At 39.0% G+C, this 20,351-nt stretch overlaps 1 protein-coding gene across 1 annotated transcript; it reads right to left on the bottom strand.

The window, feature by feature from the left end:
* Positions 1–14,357: 14,357 nt before the first annotated feature.
* On the bottom strand, positions 14,358–19,730 carry LOC142666037 (protein kinase C delta type-like). Its single transcript, XM_075845904.1, has 4 exons — positions 19,443–19,730; positions 16,553–16,803; positions 16,275–16,337; positions 14,358–16,107 (listed from the first exon to the last, which is right to left on the bottom strand). The coding sequence occupies exons 1-4, from the start codon at positions 19,680–19,682 to the stop codon at positions 15,549–15,551; spliced, it is 1,113 nt and encodes a 370-aa protein (XP_075702019.1). The 5' UTR covers positions 19,683–19,730; the 3' UTR covers positions 14,358–15,548.
* Positions 19,731–20,351: the final 621 nt, after the last annotated feature.

Here is a 20,351-nt window from a genome sequence, read left to right as displayed (position 1 = left end):
GGTATTATTCAGTAACAGTATGGGGGTATTATTCAGTAACAGTATGGAGGTATTATTCAGTATCAGTATGGGGGTATTATTCAGTATCAGTATGGGGGTATTATTCAGTAACAGTATGGGGGTATTGTTCAGTAACAGTATGGAGGTATTAGTCAGTATCAGTATGGAGGTATTATTCAGTAACAGTATGGAGGTATTATTCAGTAACAGTATGGAGGTATTATTCAGTAAGAGTATGGAGGTATTATTCAGTAACAGTATGGAGGTATTCAGTAACAGTATGGGGGTATTATTCAGTACCAGTATGGATGTATTATTCAGTATTAGTATGGAGGTATTCAGTAACAGTATGGATGTATTATTCAGTAACAGTATGGAGGTATTATTCAGTAACAGTATGGAGGTATTCAGTAACAATATGGATGTATTATTCAGTAACAGTATGGGGGTATTATTCAGTAACAGTATGGATGTATTATTCAGTAACAGTATGGAGGTATTCAGTATTAGTATGGAGGTATTCAGTAACAGTATGGAGGTATTATTCAGTAACAGTATGGAGGTATTATTCAGTAACAGTATGGGGGTATTATTCAGTAACAGTGTGGGGGTATTATTCAGTAGCAGTATGGGGGTATTATTCAATAGCAGTATGGGGGTATTATTCAGTAACAGTATGGTGGTATTATTCAGTAACAGTATGGAGGTATTATTCAGTAACAGTATGGGGTATTTTTCAGTATCAGTATAACGGTATTATTCAGTAACAGTATGTGGGTATTATTATTTAGTAACAGTATAAAGGTATTATTCAGTAACAGTATTGAGGTATTATTCAGTAAGAGTATGGAGGTATTATTCAATAACAGTATGGAGGTATTATTCAGTAGCAGTATGGGGGTATTATTCCGAAACAGTATGGAGGTATTATTCAGTAGCAGTATGGGGGTATTATTCAGTAACAGTATAAATGTATTATTCAGTAACAGTATGGGGGTATTATTCAGTAACAGTATGGGGGTATTATTCAGTAACAGTATGGAGGTATTATTCAGTAACAGTATAAATGTATTATTCAGTAACAGTATGGAGGTATTATTCAGTAACAGTATGTAGGTATTATTCAGTAACAGTATGGAGATATTATTCAGTAACAGTATGGGGATATTATTCAGTAACAGTATGGAGGTATTATTCAGTAACAGTATGGAGATATTATTCAGTAACAGTATGGGGGTATTATTCAGTAACAGTATAAAGGTATTATTCAGTAACAGTATGGAGGTATTATTCAGTAAGTGTATGGAGGTATTATTCAATAACAGTATGGAGGTATTATTCAGTAAGTGTATGGAGGTATTATTCAGTAGCAGTATGGGGGTATTATTCAGTAACAGTATGGAGGTATTATTCAGTAGCAGTATGGGGGTATTATTCAGTAACAGTATGAGGGTATTATTCAGTAACAGTATGGAGGTATTATTCAGTAACAGTATAAATGTATTATTCAGTAACAGTATGGAGGTATTATTCAGTAACAGTATGGAGGTATTATTCAGTAACAGTATGGAGGTATTATTCAGTAACAGTATGGGGGTATTATTCAGTAACAGTATGGAGATATTATTCAGTAACAGTATGGGGATATTATTCAGTGACAGTATAAATTTAATATTCAGTAACAGTATGGGGGTATTATTCGGTAACTGTATGGGGATATTATTCAGTAACAGTATGGGAGTATTATTCAGTAACAGTATAAATGTATTATTCAGTATCAGTATGGGGGTATTATTCAGTATCAGTATGGGGGTATTATTCAGTATCAGTATGGAGGTATTATTCAGTAACAGTATGGGGGTATTATTCAGTAACAGTATGGGGGTATTATTCAGTAACAGTATGGATGTATTATTCAGTATCAGTATGGGGGTATTATTCAGTAACAGTATGGGGGTATTATTCAGTAACAGTATGGAGGTATTATTCAGTATCAGTATGGAGGTATTATTCAGTAACAGTATGGAGGTATTATTCAGTAACAGTATGGAGGTATTATTTAGTAACAGTATGGAGGTATTATTCAGTAAGAGTATGGAGGTATTATTCAGTAACAGTATGGAGGTATTCAGTAACAGTATGGGGGTATTATTCAGTACCAGTATGGATGTATTATTCAGTAACAGTATGGAGGTATTATTCAGTAACAGTATGGATGTATTATTCAGTAACAGTATGGAGGTATTATTCAGTAACAGTATGGAGGTATTCAGTAACAATATGGATGTATTACTCAGTAACAGTATGGGGGTATTATTCAGTAACAGTATGGATGTATTATTCAGTAACAGTATGGATGTATTATTCAGTAACAGTATGGAGGTATTCAGTAACAGTATGGAGGTATTATTCAGTAACAGTATGGAGGTGTTATTCAGTAACAGTATGGAGGTATTATTCAGTAACAGAATGGGGGTATTATTCAGTAACAGTGTGGGGGTATTATTCAGTAGCAGTGTGGGGGTATTATTCAGTAGCAGTATGGGGGTATTATTCAGTAACAGTATGGAGGTATTATTCAGTCACTGTATGGAGGTATTATTCAGTAAAAGTATGGTGGTATTATTCAGTAACAGTATATAGGTATTATTCAGTAACAGTATGGAGGTATTATTCAGTATCAGTATGGAGGTATTATTCAGTAACAGTAAGGGGGTATTATTCAGTATCAGTATGGAGGTATTATTCAGTAACAGTATGGGGTATTATTCAGTAACTGTATGGTGGTATTATTCAGTAACAGTATGGGGGTTTTATTCAGTAAGAGTATGGGGGTATTATTCAGTAACAGTATTGAGGTATTATTCAGTAACAGTATGGGGGTATTATTCAGTAACAGTATGGGGGTATTATTCAGTAACAGTATGGAGGTATTATTCAGTAACAGTATGGAGGTATTATTCAGTAACATTATGGAGGTATTCAGTAGCAATATGGATGTATTATTCAATAACAGTATGGATGTATTATTCAGTAACAGTATGGAGGTATTCAGTAACAGTATGGAGGTATTCAGTAACAGTATGGAGGTATTATTCAGTAACAGTATGGAGGTGTTATTCAGTAAAAGTATGGAGGTATTATTCAGTAACAGTATGGGGATATTATTCAGTAACAGTATGGGAGTATTATTCAGTAACAGCATAAATGTATTATTCAGTCACTGTATGGAGGTATTATTCAGTAAAAGTATGGTGGTATTATTCAGTAACAGTATGGAGGTATTATTTAGTAACAGTATGGAGGTATTATTCAGTAAGAGTATGGAGGTATTATTCAGTAACAGTATGGAGGTATTCAGTAACAGTATGGGGGTATTATTCAGTACCAGTATGGATGTATTATTCAGTAACAGTATGGAGGTATTATTCAGTAACAGTATGGATGTATTATTCAGTAACAGTATGGAGGTATTATTCAGTAACAGTATGGAGGTATTCAGTAACAATATGGATGTATTACTCAGTAACAGTATGGGGGTATTATTCAGTAACAGTATGGATGTATTATTCAGTAACAGTATGGATGTATTATTCAGTAACAGTATGGAGGTATTCAGTAACAGTATGGAGGTATTATTCAGTAACAGTATGGAGGTGTTATTCAGTAACAGTATGGAGGTATTATTCAGTAACAGAATGGGGGTATTATTCAGTAACAGTGTGGGGGTATTATTCAGTAGCAGTGTGGGGGTATTATTCAGTAGCAGTATGGGGGTATTATTCAGTAACAGTATGGAAGTATTATTCAGTCACTGTATGGAGGTATTATTCAGTAAAAGTATGGTGGTATTATTCAGTAACAGTATATAGGTATTATTCAGTAACAGTATGGAGGTATTATTCAGTATCAGTATGGAGGTATTATTCAGTAACAGTAAGGGGGTATTATTCAGTATCAGTATGGAGGTATTATTCAGTAACAGTATGGGGTATTATTCAGTAACTGTATGGTGGTATTATTCAGTAACAGTATGGGGGTTTTATTCAGTAAGAGTATGGGGGTATTATTCAGTAACAGTATTGAGGTATTATTCAGTAACAGTATGGGGGTATTATTCAGTAACAGTATGGGGGTATTATTCAGTAACAGTATGGAGGTATTATTCAGTAACAGTATGGAGGTATTATTCAGTAACATTATGGAGGTATTCAGTAGCAATATGGATGTATTATTCAATAACAGTATGGATGTATTATTCAGTAACAGTATGGAGGTATTCAGTAACAGTATGGAGGTATTCAGTAACAGTATGGAGGTATTATTCAGTAACAGTATGGAGGTGTTATTCAGTAAAAGTATGGAGGTATTATTCAGTAACAGTATGGGGATATTATTCAGTAACAGTATGGGAGTATTATTCAGTAACAGCATAAATGTATTATTCAGTCACTGTATGGAGGTATTATTCAGTAAAAGTATGGTGGTATTATTCAGTAACAGTATGGAGGTATTATTCAGTAACAGTATGGAGGTATTATTCAGTAACAGTATGGGGGTATTATTCAGTATCAGTATGGAGGTATTATTCAGTAACAGTATGGGGTATTATTTAGTAACTGTATGGTGGTATTATTCAGTAACAGTATGGGGTATTATTCAGTAACAGTATGGAGGTATTATTCAGTAACAGTATGGGGGTATTATTCAGTAAGAGTATGGGGGTATTATTCAGTAACAGTATGGGGGTATTATTCAGTAACAGTATGGAGTTATTATTCAGTAACAGTATGGAGGTATTATTCAGTAACAGTATGGAGGTATTCAGTAACAATATGGATGTATTATTCAGTAACAGTATGGAGGTATTATTCAGTAACAGTATGGTGGTATTATTTAGTAACAGTATGGCGGTATTATTCAGTAACAGTATAAATGTATTATTCAGTAACAGTATGGAGGTATTATTCAGTAACAGTATGGAAGTATTATTCAGTAACAGTATGGAGGTATTATTCAGTAACAGTATGGAGGTATTATTCAGTAATAGTATAAAGGTATTATTCAGTAACAGTATGGAGGTATTATTCAGTAACAGTATGGGGGTATTATTCAGTAACAGTATGGATGTATTATTCAGTAACAGTATGGAGGTATTCAGTAACAGTATGGAGGTATTCAGTAACAGTATGGAGGTATTATTCAGTAACAGTATGGAGGTGTTATTCAGTAACAGTATGGAGGTATTATTCAGTAATAGTATGGGGATATTATTCAGTAACAGTATGGGAGTATTATTCAGTAACAGCATAAATGTATTATTCAGTATCAGTATGGAGGTATTATTCAGTAACAGTATGGGGGTATTATTCAGTATCAGTATGGAGGTATTATTCAGTCGCAGTATGGAGGTATTATTCAGTAACAGTATGGAGGTATTATTCAGTAACAGTTTAGAGGTATTATTCAGTAACAGTATGGGGGTATTATTCAGTAACAGTATGGAAGTATTATTCAGTAATAGTATAAAGGTATTATTCAGTAACAGTATGGAGGTATTATTTAGTAACAGTATGGGGGTATTATTCAGTAACAGTATGGGGGTATTATTCAGTAACTGTATGGAGGTATTATTCAGTAACAGTATAAATGTATTATTCAGTAACAGTATGGAGGTATTATTCAGTAACAGCATGGTGGTATTATTTAGTAACAGTATGGCGGTATTATTCAGTAACAGTATAAATGTATTATTCAGTAACAGTATGGAGGTATTATTCAGTAACAGTATGGAAGTATTATTCAGTAACAGTATGGAGGTATTATTCAGTAACAGTATGGAGGTATTATTCAGTAATAGTATAAAGGTATTATTCAGTAACAGTATGGGGGTATTATTCAGTAACAGTATGGGGGTATTATTCAGTAACAGTATGGAGGTATTATTCAGTAGCAGTATGGGGGTATTATTCAGTAACAGTATAAATGCATTATTCAGTAACAGTATGGGGGTATTATTCAGTAACAGTATGAGGGTATTATTCGGTAACAGTATGGAGGTATTATTCAGTAACAGTATAAATGTATTATTCAGTAACAGTATGCAGGTATTATTCAGTCACTGTATGGAGGTATTATTCAGTAACAGTATGGGGGTATTATTCAGTATCAGTATGGAGGTATTATTCAGTAACAGTATCGAGGTATTATTCCATATTAATATGGAGGTATTATTCAGTATCAGTATGGAGATATTATTCAGTAACAGTATGGGGGTATTATTCAGTAACAGTATGGAGGTATTATTCAGTAAGAGTATGGAGGTATTATTCAGTAACAGTATGGAGGTATTCAGTAACAATATGGATGTATTATTCAGTAACAGTATGGGGGTATTATTCAGTAGCAGTATGGATGTATTAATCAGTAACAGTATGGAGGTATTCAGTAACAGTATGGAGGTATTCAGTAACAGTATGGAGGTATTATTCAGTAACATTATGAAGGTGTTATTCAGTAACAGTATGGAGGTATTATTCAGTAACAGTATGGGGATATTATTCAGTTACAGTGTGGGGGTATTATTCAGTAGCAGTATGGGGGTATTATTCAGTAGCAGTATGGGGGTATTATTCAGTAACAGTATGCAGGTATTATTCAGTCACTGTATGGAGGTATTATTCAGTAACAGTATGGAGGTATTATTCAATCACTTTATGGAGGTATTATTCAGTAAAAGTATGGTGGTATTATTCAGTAACAGTATGGAGGTATTACTCAGTAACAGTATGGAGGTATTATTCAGTATCAGTATGGAGGTATTATTCAGTAACAGTATGGGGGTATTATTCAGTATCAGTATGGAGGTATTATTCAGTAACAGTATGGGGGTATTATTCAGTAACAGTATGGTGGTATTATTCAGTAACAGTATGGAGGTATTATTCAGTAACAGTATGGGGGTATTATTCAGTATCAGTATGGAGGTATTATTCATTAACAGTATGGGGTATTATTTAGTAACTGTATGGTGGTATTATTAAGTCACTGTATGGAGGTATTATTCAGTAACAGTATAGAGGTATTATTCAGTAACAGTATGGGGGTATTATTCAGTAACAGTATGGAGGTATTATTCAGTAACAGTATGGGGGTATTATTCAGTAACAGTATGGAGGTATTATTCAGTAACAGTATGGGGTATTATTCAGTAACAGTATGGAGGTATTATTCAGTAACAGTATGGGGGTATTATTCAGTAAGAGTATGGGGGTATTATTAAGTAACAGTATAGAGGTATTATTCAGTAACAGTATGGGGGTATTATTCAGTAACAGTATGGAGGTATTATTCAGTAACAGTATGGAGGTATTATTCAGTAACAGTATGGGGGTATTATTCAGTATCAGTATGGAGGTATTATTCAGTAACAGTATGGAGGTATTATTCCATATTTATATGGAGGTATTATTCAGTATCAGTATGGAGGTATTATTCAGTAGCAGTATGGGGGTATTATTCAGTAACAGTATGGGGGTATTATTCAGTAACAGTATGGAGGTATTATTCAATAACAGTATGGGGGTATTATTCAGTAACAGTATGGAGGAATTATTCAGTATCAGTATGGAGGTATTATTCAGTAACAGTATGGAGGTATTATTCATTAACAGTATGGAGGTATTATTCAGTAACAGTATGGGGGTATTATTCAGTAGCAGAATGGGGGTATTATTCAGTAACAGTATGGAGGTATTATGCAGTAGCAGTATGGGGGTATTATTCAGTAACAGTATGGAGGTATTATTCAGTAGCAGTATGGAGGCATTATTCAGTAACAGTATGGAGGTATTATTCAGTAGCAGTATGGAGGTATTATTCAGTAACAGTATGGGGGTATTATTCTGTAACAGTATGGGGGTATTATTCAGTAGCAGTATGGGGGTATTATTCAGTAACAGTATGGAGGTATTATTCAGTAGCAGTATGGGGGTATTATTCAGTAACAGTATGGGGGTATTATTCAGTAACAGTATGGTGGTATTATTCAGTAACAGTATGGAGGTATTATTCAGTAACAGTATGGGGTATTATTCAGTAACAGTATGGGGGTATTATTCAGTAAGAGTATGGGGGTATTATTAAGTAACAGTATAGAGGTATTATTCAGTAACAGTATGGGGGTATTATTCAGTAACAGTATGGAGGTATTATTCAGTAACAGTATGGGGGTATTATTCAGTATCAGTATGGAGGTATTATTCAGTAACAGTATCGAGGTATTATTCCATATTAATATGGAGGTATTATTCAGTATCAGTATGGAGATATTATTCAGTAACAGTATGGGGGTATTATTCAGTAACAGTATGGAGGTATTATTCAGTAAGAGTATGGAGGTATTATTCAGTAACAGTATGGAGGTATTCAGTAACAATATGGATGTATTATTCAGTAACAGTATGGGGGTATTATTCAGTAGCAGTATGGATGTATTAATCAGTAACAGTATGGAGGTATTCAGTAACAGTATGGAGGTATTCAGTAACAGTATGGAGGTATTATTCAGTAACATTATGAAGGTGTTATTCAGTAACAGTATGGAGGTATTATTCAGTAACAGTATGGGGATATTATTCAGTTACAGTGTGGGGGTATTATTCAGTAGCAGTATGGGGGTATTATTCAGTAGCAGTATGGGGGTATTATTCAGTAACAGTATGCAGGTATTATTCAGTCACTGTATGGAGGTATTATTCAGTAACAGTATGGAGGTATTATTCAATCACTTTATGGAGGTATTATTCAGTAAAAGTATGGTGGTATTATTCAGTAACAGTATGGAGGTATTACTCAGTAACAGTATGGAGGTATTATTCAGTATCAGTATGGAGGTATTATTCAGTAACAGTATGGGGGTATTATTCAGTATCAGTATGGAGGTATTATTCAGTAACAGTATGGGGGTATTATTCAGTAACAGTATGGTGGTATTATTCAGTAACAGTATGGAGGTATTATTCAGTAACAGTATGGGGGTATTATTCAGTATCAGTATGGAGGTATTATTCATTAACAGTATGGGGTATTATTTAGTAACTGTATGGTGGTATTATTAAGTCACTGTATGGAGGTATTATTCAGTAACAGTATAGAGGTATTATTCAGTAACAGTATGGGGGTATTATTCAGTAACAGTATGGAGGTATTATTCAGTAACAGTATGGGGGTATTATTCAGTAACAGTATGGAGGTATTATTCAGTAACAGTATGGGGTATTATTCAGTAACAGTATGGAGGTATTATTCAGTAACAGTATGGGGGTATTATTCAGTAAGAGTATGGGGGTATTATTAAGTAACAGTATAGAGGTATTATTCAGTAACAGTATGGGGGTATTATTCAGTAACAGTATGGAGGTATTATTCAGTAACAGTATGGAGGTATTATTCAGTAACAGTATGGGGGTATTATTCAGTATCAGTATGGAGGTATTATTCAGTAACAGTATGGAGGTATTATTCCATATTTATATGGAGGTATTATTCAGTATCAGTATGGAGGTATTATTCAGTAGCAGTATGGGGGTATTATTCAGTAACAGTATGGGGGTATTATTCAGTAACAGTATGGAGGTATTATTCAATAACAGTATGGGGGTATTATTCAGTAACAGTATGGAGGAATTATTCAGTATCAGTATGGAGGTATTATTCAGTAACAGTATGGAGGTATTATTCATTAACAGTATGGAGGTATTATTCAGTAACAGTATGGGGGTATTATTCAGTAGCAGAATGGGGGTATTATTCAGTAACAGTATGGAGGTATTATGCAGTAGCAGTATGGGGGTATTATTCAGTAACAGTATGGAGGTATTATTCAGTAGCAGTATGGAGGCATTATTCAGTAACAGTATGGAGGTATTATTCAGTAGCAGTATGGAGGTATTATTCAGTAACAGTATGGGGGTATTATTCTGTAACAGTATGGGGGTATTATTCAGTAGCAGTATGGGGGTATTATTCAGTAACAGTATGGAGGTATTATTCAGTAGCAGTATGGGGGTATTATTCAGTAACAGTATGGGGGTATTATTCAGTAACAGTATAATGGTATTCAGTAACAGTATGGAGGTATTATTCAGTAGCAGTATGGGGGTATTATTCAGTAACAGTATGGGGGTATTATTCAGTAAGAGTATAATGGTATTCAGTAACAGTATGGGGGTATTATTCAGTAACAGTATGGAGGTATTATTCAGTAACAGTATGGGGGTATTATTCAGTAACAGTATGGGGGTATTATTCAGTAACAGTATGGAGGTATTATTCAGTAACAGTATGGGGGTATTATTCAGTAACAGTATGGGGTATTATTCAGTAACAGTATGGGGTATTATTCAGTAACAGTATTGGGTATTATTCAGTAACAGTATGGGGGTATTATTCAGTAACAGTATGGGGTATTATTGGTAATGTTGGTCTTACAATCTATGTACATTACTGTGGTGGGGGCTGTAGGGAAGTGTGAGTGGCAGCAGATGATCAGGCTAAGAGACAGTCTGCAGAGTGGCATGTGATGTACTTTGACATGTAGGTGATACTTACGTGTGGGATGTGGGCCCATAATTTATGCACAGCCCAGGGCCTAAGATCATATTAATCCACCACTGGCATCGAGACAGCACAGGCAGACCACAACAATACAGCAGGTAGAGCAAAGAAACCAGCCCAGGACGTGCCGCTTCAAAACAGCGCTAATCGCGATCCGTCCTGGACTGGCCTGAATGTAATTGCAGAGAGTGACGCCACAAATGAGACTGGCTGACGAGGAGAGATATGGGGCAGTGCAGGGCAGAGTGTACTATTTGCACTGCACTGATTGGCAGTAAGAAGAATTCTTTAAATATTTTCCATACTTCAAACAGCACTTTAAGGCTATGTTCACACTGAGTTTTTTGCAGGAGGAAAATTCTGCCTCAAAATTCTGTTTGGGATTTCGAGGCAAATTTTGTCCTTCCTGCACGTCGTTTGCCGCAATTTTAACCGCGTTTTTCGCTCGCGGCCATTGAGTGCAACGGGCAAAAAACTCTGCGAAATACCCTTGCTCTGTCTCCCATTGATGTCAATGGGAGGTCAGAGGCGTAAACGCGCGAAGATAGGGCATGTCCCTTCTTTCTCGGGAGGCATTTTCGGCCGGTATTTGACGAGTATTGCGGAGAGGTTTCCGCGCCCAAAAACTCGTCAAAATACTCCATGTGAACAGGGCCTAACAAATAAACATCAAATGCTTTCCTATTTAAAAAATTTATATATTGCGTGTTTGATGTGTAAAGCTCATAATGAGAAAACTCAGATAGATTTTGGTGGGGGGGGGGGGCAGACAGGCTAGGTTCACCCCTGCATATAGGGGGGACGTGACACTGTATACAGGGGGCATTGTGTGGAGCACTCTCTACAGGTGTCTTTGATTAGCCGACAGTGAGAAGGCACAGTTGTTGTTGAAGGGTTTTGGGGATAGATTTAGGATTCCGTTCTCCCTGGGGGTGGGTGTTTTGATGGCTAATAGTCTGCGTTCAGTGCGGGATCATCCAGACGTGGTACGAGACAAGTTGCAGAAGTAAGTTTTGTTGGGTAGAATGTTAGGCCCCTTTTCTAATGTTTCTATTTCCAATTTGCGTGTCTGCCCGCTGGGGGTTGTCCCCAAGTAGGAGGCGGGCAAATTTTGGCTTATACATCATTTATCTTATCTGAAGGGCTCTTCGGTAAATGATGATATTGATGAGTTTTTGACGCGGGTTCCCTATGCGTCGTTCGACGAGACGGTTTGTTTGGTTAGGACGGCAGGGCAAGGGGCGCTGATGGCTAAGGTGGATGTGGAGTCTGCATTTCGCCTTTTGCCAGTGCACCCAGAATCCATACTTGCTGGGGTGCTCGTTTGATCGCCTTTTTTATATTGATAGGTGCCTCCCTATGGGGTGCTCTATTTCTTGTGCCTATTTCGAAGCCTTCAGTACGTTTTTTGAGTGGGTGGTCCGTGAACGAGCTGGCTCTAAAGCAGTTATTCATTATTTGGATGACTTCTTTTGTGTGGGCCCTGCGGCTCGGCCGTCGTGTGCAATATTGTTACAGGCAGTGATGGATGTTTTTGCTGACTTTGGAGTTCCGTTGGCATTTGAAAAAACCATTCCTGCTAAATATGAGCTCCAAAAGTCAAATGGCGCTCTTTCCATTCTAAGCCCTGCCGTGTGTCCAAACAGCCGTTTATGACCACATGTGTCACTGAACACCAGACTCTGGATACTATATGTACCACTGACCACCAGACACCAGGTACTATATGTACCACTGACCACCAGCCTGTGGATACTATATACACCACTGACCACCAGACTGGATACTTTATGTACCACTGACCACTAGACTTTGGATACTATATGTACCACTGACCACCAGACTCTGAATACTATATTTACACACTGACCACAAGACTCCAGATACTATATGTACCATTGACCACCAGACTCTGGATACTATATGTACCACAGACCACCAGACTCGGATACTATATGTACCACTGGCCAACATGACTTTGGATACTATATGTACCACTGACTATTGGAAACCACATGTAAGTAGATTGGGGTTAGTTCACCACCACTGGATTAGGGTAAATTCTCTATCGGAGGCGGCTGTATGACAATAGGGACTAGTGATGAGGCCGGTCAGAGTTTGTGTTTAGTCAGTATTCACGTTAGTCGGCAGAGTCACAGGTGGAGTGAAACGCGTGGGATGATGGGGGTGATGGACGGCACATTGAGTGGCGTCATCCTCATGTTCCATTGGTGTCGGTGCTGCAGGTTTCTTCCAGCAACATAACATATATGATCCCCGTATGGTAAGTTCTTTCTTACGTTTTTTCCTATATGACATTTTATGGCCTGTCACATAAAGGTGAGGTACCCACCAGGGCCGTATTTACCATTAGATACCTGCGGGCACCAGATCACTGTAGTACTACCGATAATGAATCCTCTTTCTGTGTGTTTTCCGATTTTATGTAACTAAAGCTTAATCGCTGTATAAATGAAAAGTTCTACAACTTCCTAATCTACTTTATGTTTCTTAGCTGAGAGCAGGACTAGCGATGTACAGGTTCACTGCATCTGAATGTAAGCAAGAGTGTCCTCATTCACTGACAGCAAACAGATCTTGAAAATGGTGAGTAATTGAAACATAAATGATATTATAAATTTGTGGAACTTCTCATGTATACAGGAATAAAGTATTTATTATATGGGGGCATGGCTGTAAATATGCTCCCGGATATGAAGACTCCTTGTATAGACCAGTCCTATTGGATCTCTCGGTGTGGACGTCTCTTCTTCATGAATGTTGATCTCTGGTGTGAAGGATCTGGTAACAGGAGCATCCATGAGGTGAGGGCCCTGACTGTAGGGGGCAGCATCGTAGCCGATCCTCCATCCCCCACTGTGCCCCATTCAGTGTATCCCGTTTAGATAATCCTCCACAATCTAAATAGCCTGTACTTCAGCTCTCTCCTGCACTAATACATTGTAACAAACTCTCACTTATTATTATATAACCATTAAAGCTGTTTTCTGGTTTGGAAAACCCATTTTCAAATGCCCTATTAGGGAATTTTGGGGTAATAGTGTGGGTTCCCCCGTTCAGGAACCTGATTAATTATCCAGAATGGAGAGGGGCTACAAACATCATCTCCTGCTCAGGAGGACCATCACATCCATGTATTACATGCCCAGCCCGGTGATTATAGAACTGTGTAATACTTTAATTCCCCTTTATGCTGTAGGGAAATTAAACTCTTGCAGCAAGTTCCCCCACAGATTACTGAACCCCTCTAGCAAAACGGTATTGTAAAAACCTGACAACCCCTGTAAGGCTCTGTTCACACCACATTTGGGCTTTAAATCTGACATATACCTTTAAAGTGTAGCTAAACGTTTGACAAACTTCTGACATGTCATAGTGACATAGTGACACGTCAGAAGATTGGATTGGTGGGGGTCCGAGCACTGAGACCCCCACCAATCACTAGAACGAAGCAGCTGAAGCCCCCGTGTGAGCGCTCAGCCGCTTCGTGTTTGTTCGGCTTTTTCCAGAAATAAATGTATCGGTGAACGGACTCAATAGAAAGTCTATGAGCCGATACATTTTTCTGGAAAAAGCCGAACAGACATGAAGCGGCTGAGCGCTCACACGAGACCTTCAGCTGCTTCGTTCTAGTGATTGGTGGGGGTCTCAGAGCTCGGACAACATTTACTACACAGACGTCCAATGGGAATAAAGACAAGCACAAAGATGTAGGGGGTAAAAGGAAAGTTTTATTTACAGATAAGGGAAGGTTATATTTTATTATTAGGAAATTATTATAGAAGTATTAAGACTACTATTATTATATACTGTGTATATGTATGTGTCATCTATTTATCTATTATACTAAACCTATCTAAAGGCCGTGTTGATCCAGAGGAAGGCGAAAACCCCCTGTGAGGAATGAGCCAATTGTCCTCATATTAGGGGGGAAAATTCCTTCCTGACCCCAAATATGGCGATCGGCATAAATCCCAGGATCAAAGGCTGAAGTGTAACATGTGTAATATGGGGAAAGACTAGGGAAAAATTATTCATTTATTTATTATTATTTTTAATTAACTACTGTATTTATTTATGTGTAAACTATAAATTGTATTAAATTAAGAATTATTTTTTAAAATTATTTTCTATATTTATATTATGTTACTTATGTGTGTTACTACTTATTACTCTATCATCCTAAACCTATTTAAGGCCGCGTTGATCCAGAGGAAGGCGAAAACCCCCTTTGAGGAATGAGCCAATTGTCCTCATATAAAGGGGGGAAAATTCCTTCCTGACCCCAAATATGGCGATCAGAATAATCCCAGGATCAAAGGCTAAAGTCTAATCTAAATGTACTATGCGAATATATGCGTGTGTCTATACTTATCATGTAGTGTGGTGTCTATACTTATCATGTAGTGTGGTGTCTATACTTATTATATAGTGCGGTGTCTATACTTATCATGTAGTGTGGTGTCTATACTTATCATGTAGTGTGGTGTCTATACTTATTATATAGTGGGGTGATGTGGGTGATATGAGTGATGTGAGTGATGTGGGTGATGTGGGTGATGTGGGTGCATTACTTACCTGGCCTGTGCTGAGGTGAGATCAGGTATAATGGCCGCTCCGGCCCCAGGACTACAACATGCGGCTATTATTCCTGATCTCCCCAGATGGAAACTAAGCACAGGCCGTTCCTGGTCGGTGTAGAGGATCTTCAGGCTGGAGTGATGTCAGATGCCTGCCCTGGATTGGAGGATGGCAAGTCAAGGCTCTGGTGCAGCAGCAAGATGGCAGAGGTGTGGCATGAAGATGGTAAGGAGAGAGATGATGGTCTGGGCAGCCGAGGTGACATACAGCAGCAGAGACATGTGGCACGGGTCAGGAGGCATGAAGTTCTGGGCCCTTGTCCTGAGATCTTATCGGGTCCAGCTTGGTGACATGAAGCTGAACCCGGCCAAGGGGTGAAGGGCTTTGTTATTCTCTGGCCACTTCAGATGTTGGTTCTCCAGAACGGGCACAAATGGTGTAAATGGTGGCTGTGCCCTCCTCTCCTGCAGTTCCTCCCAGCCGATGGTGGAGAAGAATGGATGCTCTCTGATGTTCCCGCACACACCGAGGCGCCTCTTAGAATTTTTACGGACCAGTCTCTTGGTCAGATGTTTCACGTCAGGATTAAGCCAAGTTGGAAATTTAGGCTTCGCGGTGGTGATGGCTTTGATAGCCATTTGCCTGACGTGGCCGTTGTAAAATGGGGAGCGTCCGGCTGCCATCCTGGACACCACAATCCCCAGGCTCCACCAGTCAACTGCCGTGCCGTATTTTTTTCTAAGAAGCACCTCGGGGGCCATGTAATGCAACGTTCCCGACACTCCACGGATCTTATTGGAGGCGGTGACGCCATCTTGGGCCAATCCCAGGTCGATGATACGGACGTGGCCATCTGCATCCAACATTATATTCTCCGGCTTTAGATCTCTGCAAAGAAATAAGACGAGAGAATGACAAATCCGCCCAGTGATCCAGGAGACGGGGGATGGGTCATTGCACCACCAAGCAGAATAGCCATTCAGGAGTGTAGGAAAGCTGGGTGCATTGCTTCCAGCATGTAAAGGAGAACGAAAGTAGGGGGAAGTTGTGCTTACCGATGGACGATGTTGTGTCCATGGAGGAACTGGAGGCCACATATCATCTCTGCTGTGTAGAATCTGATGGGGAGAACAGAGCGGAGTCTCAATGTCATGAAATCTTCCTCTATCAATTCCCTAATATCATGTTATGATGGAGTGTGTGCGGTCTCTAGCAGAGAGGAGGCGCTGATTATGGCAGCTTGTATTCTGCATTCTCTGCATTGTCCTTCATCTGACCTCCCCCTCACCTTTTCTTCTTTCCACCCCCCTCAGTCTCCTGATTATTTACTCGCCTTACGCTGCCGATGTTCAAGCAGCCGCACATCCTGATCAAAGCCTCCAGGCTGCCACCGGACAGATACTCCGTGATGAAAAATGCCCGCTCCTCAGACTGATGTGCGGCATAGAGGTGGCATAGGAACGGGCAGTGTCTGGCCGCTAGGAGTATCCGCCGCTCTCTCATAATTTCGTCCGCATTGTCCCGTTTGGTGATCATTTTTACGGCCATGTAGGTGTTTCGGCCGGGGACTGATGCCAGGACCACCTGAGGAAAACAAATGGAGATTCCTCATGAGAAGAAGAAGGAACAGGGGTGGACAGAGAGGTGGGTCAGTCGGGTAGTGCCCAGGACTCTACAGCAGAACAAAGCTGAGCTCCCAGCATAATGCAGTGTCTGCTGTTGGGTCCTGTATGGAGAGGTCTTCACGCCTTACCCACATTTGACATAATTATCTTAGTTGGTGGGGGTAGTATGGAGCAAGATCATACGCTATAATAGCGACCGTGGCATCTAAACAGTTAAATAGAGGTAAGCTCCCGCTGTCACCCCATCACCCCTACCCGCAACGCGATCACAGTGTGTAGATAGTTGTCATGGCAGCCAGGGGGCCTAATGAAGACCCCAAGGTCTGTCAACTTGGTCCTCCTACTAAGCTTAATAGGAGGAGGCTAAAAGAACAATTCAAGCGATACATAAATATTGTAGTCTATTGTACAAGCAATCTTACCATCGTATGGTCAAGTCCTCTAGTGGGATTTACAAAAAATTTTAAAAACAAAAATCACTTTTCCCCTAATGTCAAAAATAAATAGGCAGAATTGATATTCATAAAATGGTCAAATTTAAAAATCTAACAATATTTAATCCGTGTGGTGAAAGCCGTAAAAAATAAATAAATACACTTTTTTCTATTTCGTTTTGTTTAGCTCCTCGAAAAATGGAATAAAAAGATAAAAAGTGATTAAAAGTTTTATGTAACCCAAAATAGTACCAATAAACAGTACAGCTCGCCCCACAAAAAACAAGTCCTCGCACCGCCCCATCAACCGAAAAAGAAAAAAAATTCTGGGTTTCAGAATATGGAGACACAACAAATTATTTTTTTACAAATTGTTTTTATTGGATAAAAAGTATAAAAAATAAACCAATATAATTTGGTATCCCCGTTATTGTACTGACCCGCAGAATAAAGGTAACGTGTCATTTTTACCACTTAGTTAACACCATAAAAGCCAAATTCTTAACCCGTTAGTGACCGGCCCATCGTGTTTCTACGTCGGTCACTAACGGGCCTTATTCCGATGCCATAGACTTTTTACGTCGCGGCATCGGAATAAGTAAACAGAGCAGGGAGCTGTCAAATCTCCCTGCTCTCAGCTGCCAGAGGCAGCTGAGGGCTGGGAGCGTCCCTGCTCTGCCGGGTGAGATCGATAATAGTATCGATCTCACCCGTTTAACCCCTCAGATGCGGTGCACAATAGCGAGCTCCCTCTCTCTCCCACCGACACCCGGCGATACGATCGCCGAGTGTCTGTGTCTCTAATGGCAGCCGGGGGCCTAATAAAGGCCTCCAGGTCTGCCTGTAATGAATGCCTGCTAGATCATGCTGCAGGAATGACCTAGCAGATGCCTGTCCGTGTTAAACGGACCGGCATAATACACTGCAATACAGAATTATTGCAGTGTATTATAAATGCGATCGAAGAATCGCATATTAAAGTCCCCTAGTGGGACTAGTAAAAAAGTGAAAAAAAAGTTTAATAAAGTTAATTTAAAAAAAAATGTGAAAAAAAATGAAAAACCCAGCTTTTCCCCTTACAAAATGCTTTACTATTAAAAAAACAAAATAAAGTTAAAAAGTTACACATATTTGGTATCGCCGCGTCCGTAACGACCCCGACTATAAATCTATTACATTATTTAACCCGCACGGTGAACGCCGTAAAAAATGTAATAAAAAACTATGGAAAAATTGCTGTTTTCTGTGATAAAAAGTGATCAAAAAGTCGCATCTACTCCAAAATGGTACCAATAAAAACTACAAGTCTTCCCGCAAAAAAAAAGCCCTGATACAACCGCATCGGCGAAAAAATAAAACCGTTACGGCTCTTCAAATATGGAGACGCAAAAACAAATAATTTTGAAAAAAAAGCGTTTTTACTGTGTAAAAGTAGTAAAACATACAAAAACTATACAAATTTGGTATCGTTGCAATCGTAACAACCCGCTGAATAAAGTTATTGTGTTATTTATACCACACGGTAAACGGCATAGATTTAAGACGCGAAAAAGTGTGGCAAAATGTCAGTTTTTTTTCTATTTCCCCCCAAATAAAAGTTAATAAAAGTTAATCAATAAATAATATGTCCCGCAAAATGGTGCTATTAAAAAATACAACTTGTCCCGCAAAAAACAAGACCTTATACAGCTATGTCGACGCAAAAATAAAAAGGTTATAGCTCTTGGAATGAGACGATGGAAAAACTTAAAAAATGGCTTGGTCATTAAGGTTTCAAATAGGCTGGTCATTAAGGGGTTAAACCAATGGAGGAATTGCCGTTTTTGTTTTTTTTTTTTCTATTTCACCTAAAAAAAACAGCCTTTTACAATGTTCCCAGTAAATGATATGGTACATTGAAAGGAGCCATTAAAAACTACAACTCGTGCCCCCAAAAATCCAAATCTCTCATATGTCGACAGAAAAATACTAAAATGAAAAACTAAAGTAGTGGTTATGGGGGCAGGAATACTTCTGGATGTCCTATTAGGCATCCCATAGGAGACTACTACACCCATCATCCATCCAGCATAACATGGTGACAACAGAGAACAATTGATGGAGATAAAAGGTAAACTTTAGGTTTACCACCCTATCAAATGAAATATTTAGATATTATACTCACTTTGCCAAAGCTGCCCCTACCCAGGACCTGGTGGATGGTGAAGCGGCTGATGGTAAGCCTGGCATAGGGGCTGGATGTTCCAGGGTCTTGGCTGCTCCCAGGTCTTGGCTCCTCATCCTCCAATCCTCTGTCCTTGGCTCCTCTCCTCTTCTTCTTGAATCCGGTGACGCTGTCCTCCTCCCTCTTCCTCTTCTCCTCTTCTCTCTTCTCGCCGTCTTCTCCATGTCCATTGGACGCCATTTTCACAAATATCTTCCTACCTGTAGACTTCAGTCCGATCGCTGCCGTCGACAGTTGAAAGTAAACGGCAGTTGGTCGTGTGCAGGTCACATGATGTCAGAGGTCATGGAATCCTCAGGTGGCGCCTGCCTGGCAGTAACCTGCTCGGCCATGTCTGATGTGGGCATCATGAGTGCCAGTCTAGTGTCCAGAGCTGTGTTTCCCAACCAGGGTTTCTTATGGCCTGGTCAGGGGTCTGCAGAACACAGTAGCAATACATGCCACTCCTACAGTAGAGATAAACAACGGTTATTTGCTCAGGTTATTGGCAAAACCCTTTTCATCCACAATATAGAATCTGGGTTTATATTTAGGGGTCTGTATTTATTTAGGGGTCTAATCTGGGGTCTGTATTTATTTAGGGGTCTAGTCTGTGGTCTGTATTTATTTAGGGGTCTAGTCTGTGGTCTATATTTATTTAGGGGTCTGGTCTGGGGTCTGTATTTATTTAGGGGTCTGGTCTGGGGTCTGTATTTATTTAGGGGTCTGGTCTGGGGTCTGTATTTATTTAGGGGTCTGGTCTGGGGTCTGTATTTATTTAGAGGTCCGGTCTGGGGTCTCCATTGATTTAGGGGTCTGGTCTGAGGCCTGTATTTATTTAGGGGTCTGGTCTGGGGTCTGTACTTATTT

Source organism: Rhinoderma darwinii, chromosome 13 (assembly GCF_050947455.1).
Source record: "Rhinoderma darwinii isolate aRhiDar2 chromosome 13, aRhiDar2.hap1, whole genome shotgun sequence".
In the NCBI taxonomy this organism is placed as follows: Eukaryota; Metazoa; Chordata; class Amphibia; order Anura; family Rhinodermatidae; genus Rhinoderma; species Rhinoderma darwinii.
This window is presented reverse-complemented; position numbering and strand designations above follow the sequence as displayed.

What these genes read in the sequence shown, in the direction of transcription:
- LOC142666037 (XM_075845904.1), bottom strand. Translation starts at nt 19,682, where the DNA reads ATGGCGTCCAATGGACATGGAGAAGACGGCGAGAAGAGAGAAGAGGAG. An exon ending in GTAGGGGCAGCTTTGGCAAA is followed by an intron (nt 16,804 to 19,442) that starts GTGAGTATAATA and finishes TGTTTTCCTCAG; the next exon opens with GTGGTCCTGGCATCAGTCCC. An exon ending in GGACACAACATCGTCCATCG is followed by an intron (nt 16,108 to 16,274) that starts GTAAGCACAACT and finishes ATTTCTTTGCAG; the next exon opens with AGATCTAAAGCCGGAGAATA.